The sequence below is a fragment of the Vombatus ursinus genome, unplaced genomic scaffold (assembly GCF_900497805.2).
Source record: "Vombatus ursinus unplaced genomic scaffold, bare-nosed wombat genome assembly UNPS02014832.1, whole genome shotgun sequence".
Classification (NCBI taxonomy): Eukaryota; Metazoa; Chordata; class Mammalia; order Diprotodontia; family Vombatidae; genus Vombatus; species Vombatus ursinus.
Genome location: NW_020954610.1, coordinates 46,049,494 through 46,064,780, shown reverse-complemented (window position 1 = coordinate 46,064,780; position 15,287 = coordinate 46,049,494). Strand labels below are relative to the sequence as shown.

At 34.6% G+C, this 15,287-nt stretch overlaps 1 protein-coding gene across 3 annotated transcripts in view; it reads right to left on the bottom strand.

Moving 5' to 3' along the window:
• MARF1 (meiosis regulator and mRNA stability factor 1) overlaps window positions 1-15,287 on the bottom strand; it is a 50,677-nt gene that overhangs the window by 27,381 nt on the left and 8,009 nt on the right. The window contains exons 3-12 of one of the 3 annotated variants that reach the window (XM_027839210.1): window positions 14,116-14,808; window positions 12,597-12,771; window positions 11,511-11,737; window positions 9,780-9,897; window positions 7,334-7,506; window positions 4,636-5,058; window positions 4,296-4,468; window positions 4,047-4,205; window positions 2,051-2,237; window positions 1,037-1,215 (exon numbers count right to left, since the gene is read on the bottom strand). In XM_027839210.1, the coding sequence (XP_027695011.1) occupies window positions 1,037-1,215; window positions 2,051-2,237; window positions 4,047-4,205; window positions 4,296-4,468; window positions 4,636-5,058; window positions 7,334-7,506; window positions 9,780-9,897; window positions 11,511-11,737; window positions 12,597-12,771; window positions 14,116-14,808 (2,507 nt within the window). The remainder of the gene's footprint in view (window positions 1-1,036; window positions 1,216-2,050; window positions 2,238-4,046; window positions 4,206-4,295; window positions 4,469-4,635; window positions 5,059-7,333; window positions 7,507-9,779; window positions 9,898-11,510; window positions 11,738-12,596; window positions 12,772-14,115; window positions 14,809-15,287) is intronic. The other 2 variants (XM_027839212.1, XM_027839211.1) reach the window with 2 other exon arrangements.

Here is a 15,287-nt window from a genome sequence, read left to right as displayed (position 1 = left end):
TCTAGGAGTCATCTGTATAGAGATGATAATTAAATCCAGAAGCATTGATGAGGTTACCACAAGAGAAATCTAACAAGAGAAGAAAAGACAGCCCAAGGCAGAGTTTTGGGATACATCCACAGAGGGTATGATATAGATGCAAATCAAGGAAAATGTTCCTAATATCAAAAAATTCATATTGGTGATTCTGCTAGAATCAAAACTGTTAACAACTAATTTTCTCTATAATAATATAAGCTTTTTAAAAAACAGAATCCTTGGGGCAACTAGGTGGCGCAGTGGACAGAACACCGGCCCTGAAGTCAGGAGAACCTAAGTTCAAATCTGGCCTCAGACCAGACACTTGACACTTACTAGCTGTGTGACTCTGGGCAAGTCACTTAACCCCAAATGCCTAAAAAAAAACAAACAAACAAACAAACAAAAAAAAAAACAAAAAAAAAACCCAGAATCCTAAAGCTAGATGGGTGTTATAGAGAAGCTACATTTAATATATAAGAGATATGATACCACATATGGATAGTTTCACTGTCTCTTCACTAGTTTGGAAGTAAAGATTTTCAAGTCTTTGTTTTTAAAGCTTGATTTCATAATGTATACACATTAGATGATTTATTTGTTACTTTATTTCTTAGTGCTCACCACAGTTAAGTTGTACTTCTTAAAATGAATGACCTTAGACTTATAAACTTGAACAAGAATGGAGAAATAGTATTTCTAATGAATTATTTTATAAGTAACAGGTGAGGGAAAGAGCACTGGAAGACTTGAGAAAAAATCCAGCCTCAGTCACTAACTAGCTGAATGAATTTGGGCAAGTCACTTAACTGCTCTCAGCCTTAATTTTCCCATCAGTAAAAATGGAGATAACAGTAGCACCTACTTCACAGGGTTGTTGTGAAAATCAAATGAGATAATCTACATAAAGTGCTCTGAAAATCATAAAGCACTATGTAAATACTAACTATGATGCTGCTGATGTAATCATTTTATAGGTCAAAATTTGTTCTCCTGTAATAGGACTAATTTTTTTTACCTTAGCAAAGACAATGATTTATTAGCAGTTCCGGTGGCTAAAGAGACCTGGATCCTTTTGCTGCCAATTTTATATCTGTGAAGACTATTCACTGCAATGATTGCTTCCTGCAAGTTTTCCATCTGAACAATAGCTTTCAGTTGATAATCTGTATGAGGGCTAAGCTCTATGCTCTTCACCTAAAACAGCAAAAAAACAAAACTTATAAGCTTATTGTCACAGAATTCTAACACAGCAAACCATTAAAAATAAGCCTGATTTCACTGAGACAAGTTTTAAAAGCCTGGTATTATAGTAGGGCCTTTCTTGTCCTATAATTATCTGCAGCTCACTTTGCTTCACTTCTCAGGACCACAGAACTCTAGATAGCTAAAATAAGGTGAACTTCAGGGACCCAAGTCAAGGTCACTAGGTCTAAAGTCACAAGGTACCAAACTCAGAACAGAAACATTCATGGCATCTTCTCCTGAATTCGAAAATACCAGGAAGATGTACACCAAAAACAATAATTGGTGTGTTGTTAGCAATATGTGCCTAAAAAGAGGACATTAGCTGGACGAACATACTAATATAAAGACATTATAACAATTCTAAGGCAATCTCTGTTTTATATTTTAGCAATTATTATTAAGGAGTATCATCCATTTATATTTTAAAGTGTTTTTAAAACCAGCCCTATGATCACAGTAAGTGCTCCTGACTTACTCCCTTGGGGAAGGTGAAGATTATTTCTGTAGCTCCATTTTCTGTGGTTTGAAGAAAACCAGAAGCAAAGAGCATTGAGCTTAATTTCCATTTTTTAATTAACAATAACAACTTAATGCTTTATATACTGAGAATGACTTTATGCGTTGAATTAGGCTTCACTAAACCACTAAAACTGTACTACACTAAACACTTAAATCACTAATGTTTGCTACACTAAACCACTTAAAACTCTTCTAGCAAAGAGGACAAAGAACTAAACAAGGCAAAAATACAAAAATAACACTAAGAAAAATTTTGAGAGATTACCTTGCCATGCCTAGAGAAAGCTTCTTGCATAACCTGTTGTAATTCCTTCCGAGACAATCTGTAGTCAATATTACTAATCTGAATATCAGCACCATTTGCAAATGGGTCAGGGCAGTCTGTGCTGCTAGGATTTGTAATGCTGAAAGTAAGTGGGGATGCTCTGTTCAAAAGATTTGGAGATACACTCCTGCTTAAAATAAAAGTATATTAAAATATTACACCAATTATTACATGTTTAAAAAAAGTTTCGCTGTACAAATGGCCCTTAAAAAATTCCTTTTTTGTTTAAAAATCCCACGCATATCCTGAATGCACAATTATTCTTATTTTCAAAATAACAACTGTACTATTTGTTGACTTCTAATTTAAATTGTTAAGTGCATTAAATATTCTTAGCTTTAAGAATTTTTGTGGCATAGTAGATAAGATATTGGTCTTAAGAGTCAGGAAACCTTGAAATCTCATTTTAGATATTTACTAGCTGTGTTATAATGTCACTTAACCTCTCAGAGTCTGTTTCCTTAACCTGCAAAATAAGGATATCTGCACTAGCTACTCCAAAAGTTGGGTGAGAAAAACATTTTTTAAACCTTAAAGCATTATATAAATGAGTTATCATTATTAAAGAAAAGCAAACATGCTAATGAGGGATAGTCCCTTTTAGATACTTACTCTCATCAAATTAAAGTTTAAAACTTGGCATATAAAAATTCCATCTAAACATTAGGATTTAATTTATTCTCTTCCTATTCTCTTTCCAGTCTATCTGGATCTCTTTTTTATCACAAGTCTTCTCCCTGTGGAGAAAAATCTTAAACCTATTTTATGGATTCTCAGAGGTCTCCAGAATATTTCTGCAGTTATCTTTTCTAAATTTGAAAAAAAAAAATCAAATAATACATTAACTTGGATTCTTGTCATATGTTTACTTAAGTGACCTCTTCAGACCATAAGATACCCACACACTATTTGATTTAAATTTAGAAAACTTAACAAAACTAAGTATGACAACTGGAAAAAAAAAAGGCAAAATTAATGGAATTTCAAATTCAGAGAGGGATAGAAAATAAATACAATTTTTCGTCTGGCTCTATTTTGACAAACTTCATTATAACATTTTATGGATTTAATTTAGTTTTATTCCTTATTTTGAATGTTTATTTGATCATTTTGGTTGATGATTTATAATAGGGACTGGATCTCTGATTTCATTGTTTTCATGGGACTCCCCAGATAAGAAATCCCTCTCTACCAATGCAAGTTTTCACCTTCTTTGCAGCTTAGTGTTAGAGAACTGCTTATAGCACTGAGAGGGTAAGTAACTTACCCAGAATCACTGAGCTAGTATATATCAAAAGCAGAATTTGAATCCAGGTCTTCCTGGCTCCAAGGTCAGCTCTGTATCCACCACACCACAAGGTCTCTCTAATTTACTGAATTCGTAATAAAAATTAGAAAATAAACATAGCTGTTTTGAGTCTTTGAAGTCCTAAATAATTAGTTATTATGACTAATCTGTACTGAATTAACACAACCAGCAGTGATCTGGTTTTAGGTCAAATTTCTTCAGCAGGGCCACCAGGACCAACTGCAAACTCATGGCAGATTTCTCAACGATAGTCACATTCTCCTTTATCTCTGGCCAGCAGTCTTAGTTAAATCACCTCTCTTAGTCACTAGCCAAAATCATCAGTTGAGAATAGAGCACAGTTGTGCTGTTCTCATTCCACAAGACCACTGACAACTTCCTTCCTAAAGGTTCTCCACAAGCTGAGGACCACTAACCATGGATCTAGGTCTACTCACTAAAGAAAAGTAATTACAGAAAATTATCAAAAATCACTATTTTCTCCTAGGGATCTATGTATACATGATAATAGTATACTTTCAACCAAAAATAGATTAACATTTCCTGTAATTTCCCTTGCCATAAATTTTCAAATAAAAAAAATCCCCATGAAAAATCCAGACACTCATATGTAAAGCTGGTTTTTACCTAGAAGACCAATTCTGAGACACAAGCAAAGGACTGAGTTGCCTTGATGTAGTCAACTTGCTAAAAGCAGATGGATAACTGACTTGGAACATTATCTCCTCTTTATCTTTTTTCTCTACAGGTGAACTGGTAATACTTCGGTTACTAGAGTTCTCTTTCCTAATTTAAAAAAAATAAAAAAGGTGAGGAGAAAGTTATTTTGTGCCATAATAAATTAATTCAGTTTTTAAATAAAATAACCTCACATACTTCTGACAGCTTTTATAAACAGATTCTGCTGTTCCTGCAGTTTTAGCTGTCAGAGTTTCAGCAATGGCAGCACGAGAATTATTTTGTGGAGAAGGTGTATCCATCCTTAGCTGATCCTGCTGGTGCTGTTCACTGTTTTTATTATTTGTATTAGATTCAATTCGGCATAGTTCCTTTAAAAAATACAAAGACAATAGTGCTTAAAATATGAGTGCCACCAGGTCTAAGGTACAGAATAAAACAGATAACTGACACTTCTGGAGTCTGTCAGTGTTACACAGAACTGAAGTCAAAGAGGACACACAAAGAGAAACTTAAAAAATCAAGTTGTCAAAATTACCTGTAAACTTTTAATGTTAGTATTTTTTGCAGTAGATCCAAGGTTTGCTTTTCCAGGCATGACTTTGGCATTGGGAGACTGTTCAATTCCATCTTTAACTAGGCACAGCTTTGGATTCTTGTTGACCTTTTTGGGAGATTTTGCTTTATCAGGAACAGTGTTTGAACTCTTTATCTCATTAAGTTCTTTATTTTTGGGAGTAAATGACACAATAATTCTGTTGCCAAAAACATCTTCATTTTCCATTCGCTTCTGGGCACGTTCTGCACTTTCTTGGTTCAAGAAGCGCAGAATGGCACTGCTTCCAGAAAGGCTGAGCACTTTGCCACCACAGTTGTCTGACAGGCGTCTAAGGCGGTTACTAACACTTTTGCTATCTCTGTTTGTTGGTAGATTATAAACATAAAGCAAAGTGTGGCACTGCTGCAAAAGACAAAAGATTAAGTTTCATCAACCCAATTACAAACAATCATTTAGAAGCCAAAGAAACAAAACAGATAGTCTACAAGTCATAACTGATAATGAAAGGGGATGACAAGAAGAGGGGGCATATCACTCAGAGTCAGAGTTTTTACTGTGATACGGATCTAAAAAGAGGCTATCTCCTTAGACATAGTAAGAGATTTCTGAATTCTATCACTCAAGAAAGAAAGAACACCAAAATGTATGACAACTAAACTGGCATTTGACAAAGTCTCTCAGGCTATCACTGCAGATAAGATGGAGAGACATAGCCTAGACAATTAGGTGGATTAGGAACTTGTTGAATGACCAAAAACAAAAGAATGCAAAGAATAATCACTAACATCATTAATGATGTTAAATTAGAGGGTGGTTTAGGTCTTGGGCTCTATGCTACTTAGCATTTTTATCAAAGACTTAGATAAAGGCATAAGTTGTATTCTTACTTACATACTTGAAATTTTTCAGATGACACAAAACTGGGAGAGATAGCGAACACATTAGTCATCCTAACAAATAAAGTCAGGATCCCAAAAGATCTTGAAATGCTACACCATTAATCCAAATCTAATAAGATGAAATTTTTGAGGTAAATATAAGGTCCTACACTTGAGTTCAAAAAAGTCAATTTTGCAAGAACAAAATGGAAGAGATATGGCTAGAAAACAATTTATGTGAAAAATATCTAGGAGTTTTAGCTGACCAAAATCAAGTAAGACAAAGCAGCTGAAAAAAGCTAATACCATCTCAGGATGCAATAACAGAAGCATAATGTGCAGAATGAAGGAGGTGAGAATTACTGCTTAGTCAAACCAAATGTGGAGTATCTGTTCAGTTCTGGTAAAAACATTTAAGGACATTCACAAACTGCCTAAAGGACAGCAATAAGGATGGTGAAGGAACTGAAGACCATGCCTTACAAGGATCAGTTAAAAATGAAAGGATTTTTAGCCTAGAGAGGACTTCAAGAGGACATGATAACTATTTTGAATTATTTGTACAGCTGTCATGGGGAAGAACTGTCCTGTTTGAAGCAAAGAGTAGAATTTAAGGAGAAATCGATTGAGGCTCAGTGTAAGGAAGAACATTCTAATGATTATGGTTATTAAAAAAAGAATAGCTTGACCCAGGAAGAAGTTGGTTGTCCTTCATTAGAAATATTTAAGCAGTGATTAAGTGATCAATTGATGGAAATGTTGGAGGGGATTTCTGTTTTGGTATGGATTGGGCTAGATGGGCTATAAACAACTGAGAGAATGCAAACAATCAAGTAACAAAACCTTTCCTTAACATTTTCCTTAGTAAACTAATATAATAGACTTCTCTGAGGAATCCTGAACAATATACAGAAGTTACATTCTTACCCAGGAGGCAGGCTAGAAAAACTTGGGGGTTTTAACCATTTTTGTGTGTGTCATGGACACTTTTTCAGCATGCTTTTAAATGAATAAGACAAAATACATATGATTACAAAAAAAAAAACTAATTTTATTGAAATAGTTATCAAAAAGCAAATTCACAGACCCCAAGTTAAGGAACCCTGAGCTAGAGTAACATGTTTAACATGATTAAATCTCCTTAAAGTCTTAAAAGTGGCTAAAAAGAAATATGTGAAACTAATGTTAATATTCTGAGCTAGGAAAAAATATGGTGAGATATAATCTTCCATTATTAATCAATATTCAGCCATTTCTTTACGTGTAAGTAAAAAGTCAAAACAGAGATTAAAATGCCATAAAAGGGCATGCAGATGCTGAATAGTTTACTTCCAATCCAGAAATAAATAAGACCACATCTAAAATAAATATGCTTTCAAAAGCTAAAGACATTCATTTGGGAGGAAAGAGAACAGTCATGAAAGAATCAGAAGGAAATAATAAGACACTAACAGTATATGGAGGAAGCAAAAGGCAGAAAGAAAGAGAGAGAGAGAGAAAGACAGAGAGAGAGAGAGAGAGAGAGAGAGAGAGAGAGAGAGAGAACTCCCAAAAAAGATAATTTCAAAGATACTCAAAAATTTATGATAAAGGCACAAAATCTGAATCACTCTGAACCTTGGTGAGGAATGATTTGACAGGCAATTAAGCAAATGAGTATCAAAGTGTCATCTAAAGATCTGAGGTCCTACATGAAAATAAAATAATTTCCAATCCCAAGTTTGATAGTCTCAATAATTTAATATTGTGATACAATTAAAACATTCTTAAAAGTCTCTCTCACACACACATCTACTTACTGGCATTTTTAGTGGTAATCTTGGAGGCAAGTCTGAAATGAACTCTTCAAATCTGACAAGCTCATGAGCATGATGCAGCAATGCTTCAGAGGCCTGGTTTTTATGTACCAAAATAATATGGAAACCATGCCGGTGCCTCAAGTCACTAAGTTCCAATGCAAAATTGACATCAGCTGAAAGAAAAAGGTGTTCCCTCTCAATATCAAAAAGTGTGGCACACAATTCTACTAAAACTCATTGAGGAAAAAGTACCAGCTATACAAATGAATGTCAATTTTCTTCCAAAATCCACTTTCTTTATTTAAAGCACATAAGCACAAACAGAAACTTACTATAATTTAAAATCTTGCAACAAAAAATAATTCCTCCTTTAAACACAAACCTATACTATATTTGGTATGTCAAAATATATTAGTTTTGTGAAGGGGCCCCCTGAACTTGTTTTCTTGAGCTACCCTATTTTCCAGAGATGAAGCCCCCCCTGAACTAACTTAACGGTAATCTTTTGCAACTGAACTCTATTCTCTGAAGTTTCAAGTAAACTATGGGTTTCTAATTTGGTGCCCCTCCCCCTTATAGCTCTATTATTGATAAAGTCAGAACCACATGATTCCAGCTGGTTTTCGTCATGTGATTTGAAACTTGTATTGAAATACTGTCTTGAGATCTGTTTTGTAAAAGATTTTAAAAGAAACATCTAAGGAGTCTTTACAAATAACCTGGAACCAGAAAGGAAATCTACTGAAGTGGTGCCCCTGAGGACATGATATTTTCCAGACCGCCCCAAGAAAAGATGTTCCAGAGACCAGACAACTGTGTGGGACATTTAAGATCCAAGATGAAATGTGATGATTGAATGGACACTGGGGAGATTTAATGTTTGTTAATGTTGATGTTCATTATTGTACTATTCTGGCTTTTTGTTTCACTGTATCTGAATACCAAGCTCTCTTCGTTATCTTGGTGCTATGTGAATTTCTCCTCTCAATTAGTCCCAGATTTTAGGCACATTTACTCTGGCTTGTACTGTAATTGGTCAATGATTCTGATCCCACTATTCTGTATCACCCCCAATACTGTAGGGTGCTAGAGCCATGTTTCTTTGTCTCTGGACTTGGTTCAGAAATTCAGGATCCCTTGAGGCCTAAGCCCATTGGCTTGGGCCATCCTTCAGGGGTTAGATTTCATTAGCTTTCTGTCTGTTACCCTTTATCCTTGTGAAGTGCTTTTTTACCTTAGTCCTCAGATATCCTTCCCAGGTAGCGTCCAAGATAATGTTTTACACGGTGTTCTCTCTGTGATCACTGGCATACCCAGGGGTTGCCTTGACCAAATGGGGGGGGGGGGGAGAGGAATAAGAAGGGGCTCCCTGAACTTATTTTCTTCAGCTGTCCTATTTTCCAGAGATAAAGCCCCCCTGAACTAACTTAACAGTGATCTTTTGCAACTGAACTGTATTAAACTCTCACTGCCCTTGAAACTAATCTGGACTCCAGTCAGTGCCTAGACTGGTAAACTGTTGGTATAGCTGGAACCTTACTGGACAAGCAAACTATCCCCTCTTCATGGGCTAGCATTTCCCACAGAAGAACAGATTCACTCTCGCTCCTGCCCTCCCCTTGGGGAGAAGATTAGCCTTTTCCCCTCCCCTTTAACTTCCCCTTTTTGCTGTAACTTAAATACTGAAGGCTTTCCCTTGCATCACTGGACTCCTTTGTACTTGGTGTAAGGAGTTCCATATGAATGTTCAATTCTCTTGTAATAAATCCAGTTTCTACACATGTCTTATGGAGTAATGATTTTTGGTTAACAGTTTCAATACTACAAAAGTAGCAAATTTCAACATCTACACCCTTAATCCTTAGATTTCATTTCTGATACTACAGTATAATATAAAATAGCAGAACATCAACTCATTTACAGAGGTAGATAATTCCATTCACTACTGTAAGCAGTTCTTTTGGGGAATACAGACTTAGAAAACTAGACATTAAGTAATACTAGATTCAGAATCAAAACTCAAAATGTAATAATGATAAACCTCGCCTTTACATACTGAAAAGGAGAAAAATAATAAAAATATCTAGACTAAAGCTTCTTAACTTTTTTGGGGTCATGGAATCCTTTAGGCAGTCTAGTGAAGTCTGTGGACCCCTTCTCAGAATAATGTTTTTAAAGTCGTAAAAGACATAGGCTTAGGAAACCAAAATATATTGAAATACAGTTATAAAAATATTAAAAATGTAAGTTCACAAACCTCAGGTTAAGAACTCTGGAATAGACAACATTTTCTGCTATAATGAGGCTCCAACTTAAAAAGCATCAAAATTTGTTACATATTCTTTTCTGGGCATATTTTATAAGTTTTTAGATTCCAAAGTAATCTATAACCATTACTGCTGAGTAAGCTTAACTTAACCTTGCAAATATGTTAACACAAACTTACTAGATACAAGAACCACAGTGGCTGGTGCAGTGTGAGTATCTGCAAATCTTCTGAGACTCTGTCTGAGTTTATCATCAGCAGCATTTTTCGCAGTAGCATTGATATGTGCAACTGTCACCTACATTATTCATAAGAACAACAAAGTGAAGATTAAGTTCTGTTATAGTTGCCCATTACCTTGTACATATTACCCTTAAGGGAGAAAATTCATGCTGTTCTTTAATTGCCATTTTAACATGGAAAAACAAATTACAGACAGCTTTCAATGAATTAGACTTATTTTATATAATTTGTGGATTATCTAGATATTTTACTAATTTTCCTTCCTTTGACTACCTTTTGTTATTCACTTTATTCTTTAATTCTTAAATCAGAGGATAGACAGAAGGAAAGAAACAAAATCTGAGACAAATTAATTAAGCAGCTTTGGTTAAAATATGAAGATAATGGCAGGGATTTGAAACTATGATTAAAATGAAATCTGTGGATTATATTCTTGTAGTTATTAACCACCTAAGAAATTACGACAATGGAAAGATAGGAGAAGGAAAAAAGAGGAAGGATGGGAATAGACAAACTCCTGAAATGCCTTTGTATTTTTATTTCAAAGTTATAAGGCTCATATAAAGCATTCTCTCTTATTTGATTTCCTGAACCTTAACTCCAACACACAAAAAATAGCAATAATGAAGCACATAAATGTACCCTCTATCAGGAAAAGTTCTATTTTCAGAGGTTGTCCAGCAACATAAAAGATATATAAGTAGAAATTTCAGTAGATGCTTAATAGAAATGTAATTTTAGATAATATAATAATTCACAAAGCGTCCATTATTAAAAAAAGAACCTAGCATTTCAACAACTTTGCATCAGTTTTTTTTTTCCAATTAGGTAATGTGGTTATTACCTAGCACAAAACTAAAAACTTATCACCTTGAAAAAATAAAATATACAATAAATAGCTTGAAGAAGTAACTATCAGGGTAGCTGACTTACTGAAATGACTGCTAAGATATTTTAAAATGTCATGTAATGCTTTTTTAGTTTTGATTCTGTGAATATTCATTCACCTAAAGCTCTCAAAAGTAACAATAATATTAACAATAGTATATTTATTGAATACTTTAAAGTTTATAAAACATGTGAGGTACCTCATTTCATTTGAGCCTCACAAAAACTCTATATGGTTGACAACTATTGTTATCTCCATTTAGAGAGCTTAAGTGACTACTCAGAGTCAACAGGCTAGTAAGTTACAAAGGTGAGATGAGAATCCAGATCTTCCTAGTTCCAAGTTCAGTACTATTCAACACTGCTTCTCTAAAATTATTCTTTATCAATCAACAAAATATTTATTATCTACTATGTGAAAGAGACTTTACGGAGTAGACAAAGAAGACTTCCCCCTTCATCAGGAAAATAACTAATTGAAGAGATAAGGCAAACACATGAAAAATTCATAATATCCAAATAACAATACAAAACAAAAAATACAATTACCTAGGACTGGCTAATTAGATACAATTGGGAATTAATAATTATCATTATATTATCTAGATAGATAAAGTACAGAAAGATAGATAACTTCATATGGTCCCAATCAGTCAACAGAAGAAAACACACCCAATAAGGATATGAAATGAATATTACTGGACATTATTTATTATAATTTGAAAAAATTTCAAATAATTTATACTTATTACTATACCATAGTAGAGTGTTTTCTTTTACCTGGCAATTATTCAGCTCCTGAATAACTTCTTTGCTTTCTTTACTGATATCACAGACACAGATGAATTCTGCTTCTCTGTGGCCTTTAAAAAACTTCTCACGAATTCGTTGTACAACAGCCACAGCTGACCGGCCAGAAGGAACAGAGCAGTTTTCAATGTCCCAAAAAACTCCGATGGGGGGTAAGTTTTCTAGCACCTGTCCTGCTATTGCAACTTCTGATGACCCTTTAAAAAATTTAACATGTTCTATTGTAATCACAGAAAAAGAAAAAATGATGAAAATAAAATCAAGTAAGATTCCTGCTATTATTTTTTCAAGTTAAATATACTTGGTAGAAAAGAAACACTTGATTATATATCATGTTCCCTCAACAATAAACCACTACTATGAGGGGAAAAATACCAAATTTGCCATTTAAAATGCCATCTCTATTTACAAGGAAAAAAAAACCCAAACCTTAAAGCTCACATGATCTGGTGAAGTAAAGCAAGTCAATTTATAAATCTGACTTATTTTTTGACCAGTCATATTTCTCTGAAACCAACACACATATGAAAAATTACTGCAGCTATATAAGTAAAACTAAAGAAAGTACTAGAGAAAGTAAAAAAGGTTGAGCAGTTAAAAATACTTTAATATTTAGCTCTGCATTAATATCTGATTTAATATTTATAATTTTTAAAAATTAAGACGGAATATTGAACAGTACTTCTGTGAAATAGCTGTTACCTTAACATACAGTAGGCATTCATAAATCTTCCACGACTAAAATTCCTATTTCGATTAGACAAAGATGAGAGACTCAGTAACAAATCCCACCAACTGTAATCCTAACTTGACAGTAACAAGGTAGTCTCTTCCAACACTTTAATCCTCCTAACAGAAGAGACCCAATTTAAGATGAAATAAAAACCTATTGATTTAGGAGTTTTAGAATGGGTTTTTGGCTAGAAAGAAGAAAAAAAGGAAACAGAAGGCTTTAGCACTACTCTCAAAATTAAAGATAATGAAATATATTTATGATATTAACATTTTACATTAAAAATAAAACTAATATAAAACGTGTATTTAAATATAATTTACCATATTTTGATGCTGTTTTGCTAAGACTATTTGCAAGTAGCAAAGCTGTCTCATTCCCTGTTCCTTTGGTTCCACAGCCATTACACAAAGGGATAGAAATCGATGCAGTTTGAGTATTAGGAGGTGGAATATTTGGCCAGACTTTAGCAGCATCAATTATGCTATTTCTTGCCGGCTGTTAAAAACAAGTTTTTCAATCACATTATTTTAGACTTTATAATCATACTCATACCCAAAAAGCATGTGCTGAATATACTTAATACTTTTCCAACTCTCTATCAAAATTAATTTTCAGTTATATTTCCTGGAACCCACTGACATTAAATTCAGAAACTAATTTCAAGCAGTTGTCCCTTATTCTCTATCACAAAATATGACCATGCAAAGAATGGCTAGAAAAACTCCATGTTCTAAGGCTCACATCACCTACAAGCTATTTCTTCATATACATGTGCTTTGGGGGCAAGTAGGTCGCAAAGTAGATAAAGCACAGGGTCTAGAGTCAGAAAGCCTGAGTTCAAATCCAGTTTCAAGATACTCGTAAGTGACCCTAAGCACCTCACTTATCCCTGTGTACCCGTTAGCTCATTTGTAAAATAAGCTGGAAAAGAAAATGGCAAACTACTCCAACATCTTTGCCAAGAAAACCCCAAATGAGGTCTCGAAGAGTTGGACAGGACTGAAATAACTGACAACAAATCATGTGTTTTACATAAGGGGCATTAAAGTTTTTCATGTAAATGCAGTCATGCATTATACTCAAGTATCAGGTTCCCAATTTTACTATAAATGTGCAAAGCTCATCTAAATTCTGAACTACAAGTGAATCTGTAAAATCAAATCTTTCAAATGCTTTAAGCTAAAAAAGTAATTAATTTACATCACAAATGTGCTATAATCTTCTTGTCTTTATGCAAAGACAAAAGAAAAAACTCTGGAAAACTGACCTGATTTTGTAGGTTCACATAGCTTAAATAAACAATGGTAAATCTGCTGTAATGTAAGAAACTCTGAGAGGCAAAATGGTGTAATGGATAAAAGGCTGGCCTTATCAGCAAGACCTAGGTTCAAGTTCTATCTGTGATATATACTAGTTGTGGTACCATGGGCAAAGCTGCCAACTCTCAGTGCCCCAAGTAATTCTTTAAGACCATAATTAAGGACAAGTTATTGATCTGTATCAGTGGAGAGTCTACAAATGAGCTTTCCCACACCAATAAAATTACAGGTCCAGATAAAACAAACAATAAGTTCTACAAAGCATGAAATACCTAGCCCGGTACAAGCTCTGTTTTGACATAACTATATTTCTGTTTGAGTAGTTCTTTCACTTTACCTTCAATGTCAGACCTAATTCTTATTGTTGATTGATTTCACATCTTCCTCCAAGACCAGCAAAAGTTATATTAATTAATAAAATTTTCTTCTAAATTAAAAAAAGAATCCTTACAAATTCTCATTCCTAAAACCCCAACTATGTTTACACATTGTGGAAAAACAAAGCTAAAAATATACAAACCTTGCTTAAACAGTCTTCGCAGTAATGAGAGCCCTTTAGACAAACCGATGGTGCCACATTTAGATGCAAAGGGTTGGTGCACACATGGGATGTGAGCTCCGACTGTGAAATGTGCTCTTCCAAATGCCCAGGAGACCCACTTGTGAAATCAGAACAGGGGAAATAGCCAGAAGAGGTGCAGCTCGGAAGAGCTGGGAACTGATGCAGTTTGCGCACATTACCATGACATGATTGGAAATGGAGTTTTCCACAACAGGGCAGGTGTTTACAGGAAGAGAAGTTACTTTCTATACACATGCTGGAAAAGTCACCTGCAATGCCTGCCAAATTATTTCTAGCTGGAGCATTCTTGAGTGAAGATGCAGACTGAAAAGCAAACCCTGACCCTACTTGACAAGTGATTGTTCCAGTGCCTGGTGAGTCTAATAGTGAGCCAGCGTGAATCAAGCCCCCAGTACCTCTGCCACCAGTGCTGCCGCCGCTGCCACCACCAAAGTGCATCGGAGGAGTTGAGGGGTCATTAGAGCAATGAGCACAGCAGCTTACTTTAGGAGCAGGCGGAAGTTGTATTTGAGGTTGCTGAAGAGGATGAATATCTGGAATTGGGGCTGCTGGGAAAAGTTTAGTGCCAGCATGAAGAGGAGATGGTACATCCTTTAAATCTACAACAACTTTCTTCTCCATGTAATCTTTCTGAAAAATGAAAGATTGGAATGTGTCTTAATTAGGATATGAAGCTTAAAATTTCCCTCACATTCCATTCAAAAGCACAAACCCTAAGTCTATTTAAGTACTACTTTATCCAACAAATAAAAACTAAAATGGAGTAACAGACGAAGTCATCATTATTACTCAGTTTTAAGGGACTGAATATTTAAGTAGATGTACTACAAATCAACATAAGTGAGTTCAGATAAAAAGGCTACCAAACTTTGAGTTCAGAGATTTGAATTCAAATGAAACATTTACCGAGAGCCTACCATGTAAAGGACACTGTACTAGGGTTTGTGATAAAAAATTTAGGTAAGACACTATCCTTGCTCTCAGGAAGCTTATAGCCGAATGGGTAAAATGACACACAAATATAATACAAAATAATATATGACATGTACATAAGAAAGGGTTAGAGTACTATTGGAGTTCAAAGAGGGCAACTGGGTAGAATGAAGACT